General features: G+C 34.9%; 1 protein-coding gene across 2 annotated transcripts in view; it reads left to right on the forward strand.

The window, feature by feature from the left end:
• The window catches only part of ARHGAP24 (Rho GTPase activating protein 24), a 512,790-nt gene that overhangs the window by 489,349 nt on the left and 10,585 nt on the right, over window positions 1-12,856 (forward strand). For both annotated transcript variants that reach the window (XM_047091777.1, XM_047091778.1), the window contains 3 exons: window positions 590-722; window positions 3,589-3,662; window positions 6,192-6,313. In XM_047091777.1, the coding sequence (XP_046947733.1) occupies window positions 590-722; window positions 3,589-3,662; window positions 6,192-6,313 (329 nt within the window). The remainder of the gene's footprint in view (window positions 1-589; window positions 723-3,588; window positions 3,663-6,191; window positions 6,314-12,856) is intronic.

Below are 12,856 nucleotides of genomic sequence, written 5' to 3' on the forward strand. Positions count from 1 at the left end.
AGGTGGATTTGGTATTTTTTGTAAATTGTATTATATTTCATTTAGAGTCTGGTATATGGGCATTGTTTTTAACACTTTTTAAAATTTTTATTTATTTTTCTTTGAGAGGGAGGAGGGGCAAAGAGAGAGGGAGGCTCCGTGTTGTCAGTGTGCAGCCCCATGTGGGGCTTGATCATGACCATGAGATCACGAGCTGAGCCAAAATTGAGAGTTGGACACTTAACTGACTGAGCCACCCAGGAGCCCCTAAAGTTAACACTTTGGCTTAACATCAAGTACACACATCGCTTCTCAGCCTTTGGCTAAGATCAAGTGTAGTAACATCAAGTACACACAAACGAAAAATGCTTGAACTTTTGAATATTTTCAAAGCACACTGAAGCTTCTAAGAGTCCTTCCAGATCCCTGTCATCTCCACCTGTTGTAGCATTTCATGGGCATTAGCTAAGTGTATGCTTCTTGAAAGCTGAATTTATGGATTTCATTGGCAACTCAGAATTCTGACTCATAGATGTGTATTTGATGAAAGAATATATCGGATGGTATAAATTTTACTGCAAAGAGTATCTTCCCACTTCTATCTCCACAGCAACACAGATGTACACACAGTGGCATCACTTCTTAAACTGTATCTCCGAGAACTTCCAGAACCAGTTATTCCTTATGCAAAGTATGAAGATTTTTTGTCCTGTGCCAAACTGCTCAGCAAGGAAGAGGAAGCTGTAAGTTGGTACATTTATTTCTAAAAAAGCCTCGATTTGGGTTTTTTGTCAATGTTCTTAGTTTTTCATTTGTAAATTTCCCCTTGCCCCATCCTTGGATTGTTTTCCAGCATTCTATTTATTGACATTACACACATTTAGATATTACGTACACAACACAGGTCCCATTTTTAATCCCCTCCCTTATCAGCAAGAAAAGTGCTGCTGAATAAATGAAGTGAACCCTCCTTCCCACTTTGCTCCTCTAACTGGTTAATTGTGGGGCTACATCAGGTCAAACATTCCATGAATAAAGTGGATGTCTTATTTCATATTCCCCTTTTCATTATGTACCCCCTAAATTACTCTCAACAATGCCTTCTACCAAATCTTATCTACCATTTTTTAAACAGCTTTGAGATATAATTCACACATCATACAATCACCTATTTAAAGTGTACATTCAGCGCATTTTAGTATACAGTTGACCCTTGAGCCATAGGGGTTTGAACTGTGTGGGTCCTCTTACACATAGATTTTTTTGCAGTACAGTACTCTAAATGTATTTTCTCTTCCTTGTTATTTTCTTACTTTTTATAAGAATACAACATATAATACATATAACATACAAAATATTTGCTAATTAACTGCTTATCAGCAAGGCTTCCAGCCAACAAAAGGCTGTTAGTAGTTAAGTTTTGGGGGAGTCAAAAGTTATACATTGATTTTTGAGTGTGGGGGTGGTCGGCGTCCCTAACCCCCCACAGTTCAAGGGTGAACTGTATTCTCAAGAGTTGTGCAACCACCATCAAAATCTAATTTTAGAATATTTAGCACATTTTCATCATCCTATAACAAATTCCATAACTGACCCCACCTTCCCCAGCTGTTGGCAACTACTAATCTCCTTTCTGTATCTATAGATTTGCCTCTTCTGGATATTTCATATAAATGGAATCATCCACTATATTGTCTTCTGTGACCAGTTTCTTTCACTGTTTTCAAGGTTCATCCACCCTAAAACACCTATCAGTATTTCATGCCTTTTATTTATTTATTCATCTATCCATTCATCAGTTGCAGTATGTGCATTGTTTCCATTGTTTGATGGACATTATTATTAAAAATAGTGCTGTGGGGGCGCCTGGGTGGCTCAGTTGGTTAAGCATCCGACTTCAGCTCAGGTCACGATCTCACAGTCCGTGAGTTTGAGCCCCACGTCGGGCTCTGGGCTGATGGCTCAGAGCCTGGAGCCTGCTTCTGATTCTGTGTCTCCCTCTCTCTCTGCCCCCCCCCATTCATGCTCTCTCTCTGTCTCAAAAATAAATAAACTTTAAAAAAAAATGGTGCTGTGAATACTCATGTACAAAGCTTGGCATGGGCATATGTCTGCATTTCTCCTGGGTATGTACGTAGGAAGCAGAATTGCTGTACCATATGTAACTCCATGTTTGCTAAAGAGGCTTTATCATTTTAAATTCCCATCAGCAATATGTGCAGACTCCAACTGCTCCACATTTTTGCCAACACTTGTTGTTATGTCTCTTTTTTATCACAGCCATCTTAATGTGTGTAAACTGATATCTAATTGAGCTTGAGTTGCATTTCCCTGATGCTTAATGATGTTAAACATCTTTCCATGTATTTAGTAGCTGTTCACATATTTTCTTTGGAAAAACACCTATTCAAATCATTTTCCCATTTTAATTGGATTATTTGTTTTATTATTACTGAGTTGCGAGAGTTCTTTACAGTTTAGATTACAAGTCTCATATCGCATATATGATTTGCAAGTATTTCTCCCATTCTATCAGTTGTCTCTTCAGTTTTCTGATGATGTCCTTTAAAGCATGAAAGTTTTTAATTGCGATGAAGTCCAATTTATCTATTTTTATTTTGTCACTTGTGCTTTTAATGTCATATCTAAGAAGGCATTAACTAAGGTCGCCAGGATTTACTCCTATATTTTCTTCTAAGACTTTTGTAGCTTTAGCTCTTACATTTAGGTCTATGATCCAAATTCGGTTAATTTTTGCTTATGATATGAGGAAAGGTCCAACTTCATCCTTTGGCATATGGATATCCAGTTGTCTCCAAATCATTTGTTGGAAAGACTGTTGTTTCCTCCACTGGATTTTCTTGGCACTCTTATAGAAATTGCTGCCTGTTTTTATAAATGAAGTTTTACTCTATTATGTAATATTGTCTGTGGCTGCTTTTGCTCCACAACAGGAGAGTTGAGTAGTTGAGACAGAGACCATATGTCCCAGAAAGCTTGCAATATTTACCATCTGGCCTTTTTCAAGAAGAAGAACAGATTAGATTACATTATCCATTAGCTTTTCTGGGACCATTTACATTTTGGAAGAAGTTTTACAATGGGAAGAACCAAAGCAATTAATACCTTTGTGAAATTTCCAGGAAGAGTAGACTTTTTATTCTCCATCCCACCCCTAACAGTGTATCCTAGACGTGGCCCATCTTGAGACTTATTTGTCAGTAGACACATGTCTATGTTTGGGGCATGCCAGAAATGGGAAAGACTCTCACTACATTAAGCTACTTTTTTCCCAGATAGCCTTATTATAAATGAGGCAGTCCTCCCTTTTCAATCAGTTGTGAGCGAGTATTAAGAATGGTAAAAGGCTTCACTGAAATTTATTTCTCCACAAAGAGTACTTATGGAAATATTTGAAATACTTTTTCCCATCTTTGAAAATATTTGTGAAATGCTCTCTGTAATCATGGCAAGTTTTCAGGACAGGATTCTTCACTGATAATATGTGAAACTAATGAAAAAAAAAAAAACCTGTGTGCTCATTTGTATTTGTTTTCATTGCAAGGCTAACACTTCAATAACATTTATTCTCTATTTCTTTGTACTCAGGGCATTAAGGAATTAGCAAAGCAGGTGAAGAGTTTGCCTGTGGTCAATTACAACCTCCTGAAGTATATTTGCAGGTAAGAATAGTCCTAAAGATAAAACTAAACAGAAGAATACTATGTTTAGCCTGACACTAATTTACTTCTGACAGTGAATAAAATCACTGAACTGCTCTGAGCTCTGCTGTTGGCCTCTGTAAAATTAAGAAGTTTGGCAAGATGATCTCAAAGGTTTCTTTGACCATGAAAATTGCTCGATTTTATAATTTATTGTTTCTGAGTCTGACTTACTTCTACATACTTAAAGATATGTTGCTTTGAACTTCCATCAAAGTTGTTTGTACCTGCTGCATGTACCTTTAATTAAGAGAAGGAGCATCTCCCTTGGCATGAGGAAGGCCTGCGTGGGAGTCCAGTTTCTACCACTGACTTCTTATGTGTCTTTATACAATTTTCTTACCCTTTCCATGTATCCCCCTAGGTAAAAGAGTCCTGAAAACACATTTCACATAGTTGTTTTTAAATTTAAATTATATTTTAAATTGCATAAATATTATTTTCTATTCCTCTCCTACCTCAAGACTCATTGAAAAGACATTATCATTCAATTCTGTTAGGACAATAATTGTACCTGGTAAATCTCTCACTCATGATCATTTAACTTATGGCCTGGGTTGGTATGTGCCATGTCTGCCCCTGTTTAATAAACCATATGATTTCATTCGTATGTGGAATGTAAGAAACAAAACAGTCGTAGGAGGAAAAAAAAAGAGAGGCAAACCCAGAAACAGACTCTTAACTATAGAGAACAAACTGATGGTTACCAGAGGGGAGGTGGGTGGGGGGAATGAGTGAAATAGGTGATGGGGATTAGGGAGGGCACTTGCTGTGATGATCACCAGGTGTGGTATGTAAGCATGGAATCACTAAATTGTACACCTGAAACTAATTACACTGTATGTTAACAATACTGGAACTTAAATTAAACCTAAAAAAAATGAAGATATAAAATTGACACATCTTAAATCTTAAAAGAGAGATGGTGATTGGCACTATACATCACTGTAGGTATCTTAAATGGAAGCTTCCCAGTTTATTTTTAAGTAATTCAATTTTTTAATTCAGTACACTATATTATTTGCATGTACTTTTTGTGTCATGATTGTATAAATGCTTAGCAGACTGGGAACTATGTAGTTTAAGACTAATGCTGGACACTGAGGAGTTCACTGTCAACTGTTAACTGAGAAGAAATTCCAAAACCTTCTACCATAACTTTTTCTGGTGACGATAGGAAGCAAATATGAGCTTAGGTTTCATAATTTAAAAAGGAAAGAAATGAGTTTCACTGATAACATAGATTCACTAACACATAGGGGTTCCATCCCAAGACTTTGGACTAATTCAAGCTGTTCTGTTGGATGAGAAAGAGGAACAATCTCTTCAAGTAAAAGGGATAAAGGCTCTTTCTTGAGAACCATATTACAAATCTTTAGCTCCTCAACAGGAAAACTTAACTTCTCTTGAAACATTTAAGCAGGCTTTTAATTTCAGCTATTTCAAATAAGAAATAGTAGTTTGAGGTTTTTGTCCTTCAGTTTTACTATAGCTTACACTGTATAACAGTAATGAATATGTGGAATAGGGGCCTTTCTTTAAATTCACAGGGGAGTTGTCAAGAGCACAGACTCTAGAGTCAGACAATCTGGGTTCAAATCTCAGGTCTGCCACCTGTTACTTCTGTGTCCTTGGGGAATATTCTTAACCTTTCTGGTGCCTCATGTGTCTCATCTGTAAAATGGAGATAATCATATCATTTACCTCACAGAGTTCTCTGAGAATAAGTTAGCACAATGACTGACACATAAAATATATTATTTTAAATAATAATAAGTTCTTTTTTTATCACTTCTTCTTTGTCTCATAAGTACAATTAGTAAGCCATGAAATCTAGAAATGAAGAGGGGGATGGGGAATGCAAAAAGGCCAAAAGACTATAGAAACGATCCCTCCTACTAAAATCATTCGGGAAAAAGTCTATTTCATGCCTCTTATTCTTTAACACCTAATAAATTGAAGCAATTTGTGCTTAGAATGTTTCATATCAGTGGAAGTAAGGTTTTAATTTAAACCATGTTTGATCTCATTTTTTAATAGACTATAAACTTGAAGCTCACAAATTACTTGACAAAGAGGGTTGATCTGCCTCTCTGAAATAAAGGATTATACCATATGATCTTATTTATAGTTCTCGAATTGAATACATTTATAAATTTAATGTTTTATTTAAGGATTGGAAGAAAATCCATATTCCTGAATCTCAAGTCCATATTAGCATTATCTAAACACACCTGTTTCTGTGATTGACAGAGGAAACCAAGCCAAGCCAGGCCAAAGGTGATATTTGATATGATCCCTCAAGTTTGATCCTTAATCATTTGCAATATATTTTCTCCACATTTGACTGAGAGATGTTTGAGTTTCTAAATAATTTTGCCTCCATAATTGTATTTGAACATATTATAGTTAATAAATTTCCCAATAACCCATTTTCTTCCACTGACAAGTTTGATCCCATTGTTTTGTTCATGTTCTTATATCCAACAGGTTCTTGGATGAAGTGCAATCCTATTCTGGAGTTAACAAAATGAGTGTGCAGAACTTGGCCACTGTCTTTGGCCCTAATATCCTGCGCCCTAAAGTGGAAGATCCTTTGACCATCATGGAGGGTAAGTAAATGATTATCTTACACTCTCATCAAGAGAACAATCACCTGGTTTTTGGTTGGTCTGAACCTATTCTCTGAGGAAACTAGGGAAATAAGTAACTCCATGGTAACTCCATTTATGGATTCAAGTTCTTCTAAGGCAAAATCTTCTCTTTGAAAGTCAGGCATTTTTTGAATTTACTAAATATAATAATTTACTAAAAGATTCCTCGATGGCCTTACAAGAATAAATGGAGTTTCCATAAATCATCTGTAAAGTATTATGCAAGAGAACTAGAAATATCTAGTTCATTTTTTTAGCCCCATGCAATTTTCAGAAAATTCAAAAAGTTACTATTTTGTTAATATATTTTTATTAATTTTGGTTTTGCTTGACTGATTTCAAGAGGTAGAAAAATATGGTCCTCTGTAAGATAATGCTGCTTATTAATCTGTGGGTTGAAACATGAGGGAATTCTTGTTTTCTAGATTATAAAATGCTTCAGATTCTTTTCCACAATGAACTTCTACTTCTGTTTGTTTCCAGCAGGCCTTCCTGCTTGAGTACCTTTCTTACCTATGGCCATTAGTATACCGTTGTTTTCTAAAGTTTGGACTAATTGAACAGTTAAGAATTTAATAAGGAAGAGGGAAGAGAAAGAATGATTATTTTTAGCTTCACTCTGTTATTTAGAACAAAACATATTCTTGATACTGTTCCTTTCTTGAAAATTCTAAGATTTTCATTCTTCTGTGTCTTATGAGAAAGAAAGAAAGAAAGCTTCATTTCCTTCATCAAATATTTAGTCTGATATCAACTTAACATCAGATTTTTGGCAGTAAGATAGTTAGTTCGTCCAGAAACCTTAATTTCTTTTGGAAGAGTTTAGCAGACAGTAGAAAATATAAAATTTGAAGCTATAGGAAGCTTAAAGATACTTTATTGTTTTCTCAAAAATTTTTTTTATTATAAAATGCATATGATAAGGAAAACCACCAATAACATATATACACACACTCATACACACACACACACACACACACACACACACACACACACTTTTTTTGAGAGAGAGAGAGAGAGACAGAGCGTGAGAGTGAGAGCGGGTACGTGTGTGCATGGGAAGGGCATGGAGCCTGACCAGGAGATCAATCTTATCACCATGAAATCATGACCTGAGCTAAAATCAAGAATCTGATGCTTAACTGACTGAGCTACCCCAGTGCCCTGTTGGTGAATTTATATAAGACAGATACTCTAGAAATCACCACCTAGGTCAAGAAATATAACATTTTAGGCATCACAGAAGTCTCTCTCTTGTGCCCTGTTGCTCCATCTTCCTCCCCCACTTAACTTATAACTCTATTTTACTACACAGACATTTGTATCAATCACTTCCTTGCATTTCTTGACAGTTTTATCAACCAAATAGGTTCCCTAGGCATCATATTTAATCTTGACTCTTATTTTATTTGCTATATTTTAAAGTCTGTGGCCCTAATATCCTGACTTCAGCTTCATATACAAAGGATAATAAATCAAGGCCAGTGGATTTTATCCCAGGAAGGAAAATTTGGTTAGCCATTTAAAAATCAATTTTTTTAATCTTTTTTTTTTCTTCATCTCTATGGATACCAAAAAAATTTTTTTTACAAAATATAATGCCATTCATGATAAAGATTGTTAGCAAATTAGAAATAAAAGGAACTTAACCTAACAAAGTTCATCTATAAAAAGTTTAGTTAGAATATTGTACTTACTGGTGAAAGACGGAATGCTTTCTCCCTAAGATTGGACATAAGGTAAGATTGCCTCCTTCTACCACTCCTAGAAATCCTAGCCAGAGCAAAAAGTAATAGGAAGGAATAAAAAGCATACATATTAGGAAAGGAAGATGTAGAACTCTGTTTATTCACAGACAACATGATAATTTATATAGAAAATTCTAGAGAATCTACAAGTGAAGTTACTATAATAAATGAACTAATGGTCACATGATACAATGTCAATTTATAAAAATTCTTTGTATTTCTATGCACTAACATTCAACAATTGGAATTGAAATAAAAAATATAATTTTAGGACAACACAAATGTCAAAAATTAGGGATATATTTAAGAAAATATGTACAGGACACATATCCTGAAAACTACTAAACATTTATGAAAAAATAACTATATAAATCAGGAAATATGCTATGTTCATCAATTAGAATTGTCAAAATCAATAAGATATTAATGTTCTTAAAGTTTACCTATAGTCTCAATATAATTCTCGCAAAAAAATCCAGAAAAAAATTTATTTGTAGAAATTGACAATCTGAAGGTAAACCTTACATGGAAATAAAAATTATCTAGAATAGCAAAAACAACTTGAAAGGGAAAACAGAGTTTAAATATGATACTTGATTTAAGACTCAATATAATACCACAAATAATCAAGATAGTGTCTTACCAATATAAAGAGAGACATAGAGATCAATAGAAAAGAGACTCCAGAAATAGACGCACACACATCATCATTTGTTTTTGACATATGTGCCAAGTTAGTTCAGTGGGAAAGGAATAGTCATTTCAACAAATGATGCTGGAAAAATTGCATATTCATTAAATAGTCCTCTATCCTTACTTGACATCACTCAGAAAATTAACTTGAAATGCTCATAGACCTAAATGTAAGAGCTAAAAGCATTAAACTTAGAGAGGAAAACAGAAGAGAAAAAAACCTTATGACTTTGTGTTAGTCAAAGACTTACTAGGACATAAAAATCTCTAACCATAAAAATAAGTTGATAAGTTGGACTTTATCAAAATTAAAACTTTTGCTCTTCAAAAAGATATCCTTAAGAGAACAAAAACCCAGGTCACAGGAATGGGGATATATTGTGAATCAAATATTTGATTAAAGAATTTGTTTTAAAAGTATATAAATAACTCATAGAAATAATAAGACAACGAACCCAATGAAAAAAAATGGGTGAAAGATCTGAATTAGACATTTCATCAAAGATAAAGAAATAGCAAATAACACATGGAAAGATGTTCAGCATTTTTAGTCATTAGGGAAATGCAAATTTCAGCTGTAATGAACTACTATTCCACATCCTCTACAAAGTATAAAATTAAGACTGAAAATGTTAAGTTTGGCTGGTAGAAATATAAAATGTTTGGGCCATTTTGCAAGAGGTAGGTGGGTTCTTACAAACTTAATTATTTACTAACTATAAGACCCAGCAGAGCAGTGTGCTAATATTTACCCACATAGAAAGAAAACATGTTCAACCAAAACTTTAATGTTCATATCAACTTTATTTCGTATTTAATAGCTCCAATCTGAAAACAGACCAATTGTCGATCAATTAGTGCATAAACAATTTTGGGTACACTCATAAAATAGAATACTACCCAGCAATAAAAAGAATGAACTGTTGATGCATGCAATAATATGGATAAATGTCAAAAGTATTACACTAAGTGAGTAATGCCTAGACACAAAAGACTTCATATGGTATAATTCCATTTATATGAAATTCTAAAAAAAGAAAAACTATAGAATTAGAAAGCATATCAGTGGTTGTCATGGTTGGGAAGTATGGGTAGGGAACTGGCTACAAATAGGCACAAGGGAATTGTCTATTTCATGATTAGATGGTATTTCCAGAACTGTCACTTATCAAAATTCATCATATATCTGTACATGTACAAAATTACACATATACAAGATTATTCGTTGCAAAAAATACAAGTTGAAACTACCTTTCATAGAACACTGCCATATATTTCTGTGTACATGTAAGTGTATCTTAATGTGCATAGTTACCTTGCAAGGAAAATTGAATTCTTATCCAATTCTCATGAAGAAGTACCTATAATGTGATATTTAAATTCAACCTTTATAAAAATATACGAACCAGGGGGAATTTCTGGATCATGTAGCTCAGTGGGACACCGCAAATCTGCTTGGACTCTTCAGAATGGGCTGGTGATTATAACAACTCTGACCTCATTATTTGGGCTTCATGTTTTTCATTAGCATCCTAAGGAAGAGAATGACAGGAGGAAATAAAAAGGAAAAAAGATAGAGTATACAGTGACACATACTTCATCATTACTAAGCTAGTCTATCCTAAATAGATATAAAAATTGAAAGAAAGTCCCTTTACAAGAACTATTGCCATTTATTATTCTTGAGACTAGATGAAAGCAAAGCCTCCCAAGATAGAAGAAGAGATTTCTAAATTGCTCGGGTCCTGACACTCACTCTATAATTGTGGCAGGTAACTTTGGCATGGCTATTCACAGACTCATCACGGAGACCTTGGGAATATCTCTCTTTGATGAATTAAATGCCCCACATAGTTCATAGCTATAGTGAGAAGCAGAAATGCTTCAAATGTTAATATTCCAGTGATGGGAAAAAGCTCCATTTTCCCAAAGTACTAGGCAAAGTCATGTATAATAGAGGCTGCTAATATTTGAAAGTGTGTCTGTCATGTGAGCAAATAGTAAAATAGGACTAAGTACACATGTCTTTACATAGTACATAGCGACATTGTTGACAGCCATTTTAACTCGATTAAAATTTTTTCGTCAGATTCACTCATATGCACTGAAACTGGGATGACAAAGTCAGAGGTTGCTTCAAAAGGAAAGATGGGTTTATGATACCATTAATTTTATTGAGTCATTTTTCTTCCACAACTCTGATTCAATAGATGTCTTTTATTTAGTTTCTTTCTTTTTTTTTTAATGTTTATTGATTTCTGAGAGAGAGACAGACAGACGGAAACAGGATGAAAGTTGGGGAGGGGCAGAGAGAGAGGGAGACACAGAATCTGAAGCAGACTCCAGGCTCTGAGCTGTCAGCACAGAGCCTGATGCAGGGCTCAAACTCACGAGCCATGAGATCGTGACCTGAGCTGAAGTCAGACACTTAACCAACTGAGCCACCCAGGTGCCCCTATTTGGTTTCTTATTTAGAACAACCCCAAGTTTACTTGATACTACAACAGTTTAAATTCCAACAGCTGAAACATAATAGGATGAGTGCATGCTTTGGAGTAAAAAGATGAAGTATAAAACTGGTAACCTTGGTCATTTATCATCTATGTGGCCTTGAACAAACAGCTTAACCTCTCAGAACCTCAATTTGAACCTCATTTGAAAAATTTTAAGTCCTATCTCATAGCCTTTTGAGAAACTTAAGAGATATAAGTGAAATATCTCCACCAAACACAGTGTTTCTCAAACTCTAACAGACATAGGAATCACCTGGGGATATTGTTAACATGTAGGTTCTATTCAGATCTGCAGTTTTGGAGCTTCCAGGTGATGTCAGTTATATTATTCTGTCATTACTGGTGTCATCTGGGAGCTGGTTAGAAATGTAAAATTTTATGGCCCGCTTAATGCCTACATTTGAACAGAATCTCCAGGAAATTTTAGTGAACATTAATGTTTGAGCAACACTGGCCCAGCATCAGACCTGGCACATTGAAGATTCTTGATCTAAATATATCGTTAAGTTTTGGATGATCACAAAAGTGTGCAGGATACAGATGGATTTAACACATTTTTTTAATATTCAGAATATGATTTTGAATTATACAGAGTCAAATTTTGCTGAGGCGTTGCTTCAAGCTGAAGAGTGGCCTCACTCCATATCAGGCCTCTACTCTCTGACAGCTACACAATTAGTAGCTGTTTCGGCAGAAATCTGCATTGTCAAAAGCCCTTGTCATCATTTTCCTTACCAAATCTCAATTTAGGTATTTTATATAGAAACTACATTTACTAACTACATTTACTACATTAACTAACATAATGTAAACTACATTTACATTTATGTAGAAACTACATTTACATTTTAGTTGTTTTGCTATGTTTATTTCTCATAGACTATTCCCAGGAGCTTTTACCAACATCATATAAACCCCAATTAACACATCAAATTAGTATAGTTCAAGCTAAGGCAAAGATGATTGAGGTTTACATTAACCTATTACCACTTTATTGTGGGCACATGAATAAGTTAATACTTAATAAGTCTTATATTATTGAGGGAGAAGGGGCTCCGAGTTAGGAAACTAGTTGAGAAGCCTGTTTAATGGTGTCAGCCAGTTGTAAGGGATGGGGAGCTCAGCTTGTAAGTCAGTGAGGAATATGTGAAAATACATTTTGAGATTTCAGATAATATGCCATAAAACCATAAAAATCCACTGATTTTTTAATAAATTGCTGCTTTTAATAATAGACCAACTTTGGGGCACCTGGGTGGCTCAGTTGGGTAAGCGTCCAACTTCAGCTCAGGTCACGATCTCTGGGTCCATGAGTTTGAGCTCTGTGTTGGGCTCTGTGCCCACAGCTCAGAGCCTGAAGCCTCCTTCGGATTCTGTGTCTCCCTCTCTCTCTGCCCCTCCCCTGTTCGCACTCTGTCTCTCTGTCTTTCTCTCTCTCTCTCTCTCTCTCTCTCTCTCAAAATAATAAATGTTAAAAAAAATTTTAATAATAGGTCAACATTTTTGTCCTTTAGTGTCTATTTTTCTGTCTGAAACTTGTTATTCAT

This window comes from Lynx rufus, unplaced genomic scaffold (assembly GCF_022079265.1).
Source record: "Lynx rufus isolate CCGP_SWC_20201006 ecotype Redwood Valley unplaced genomic scaffold, mLynRuf1.p SCAF_3, whole genome shotgun sequence".
Classification (NCBI taxonomy): domain Eukaryota; kingdom Metazoa; phylum Chordata; class Mammalia; order Carnivora; family Felidae; genus Lynx; species Lynx rufus.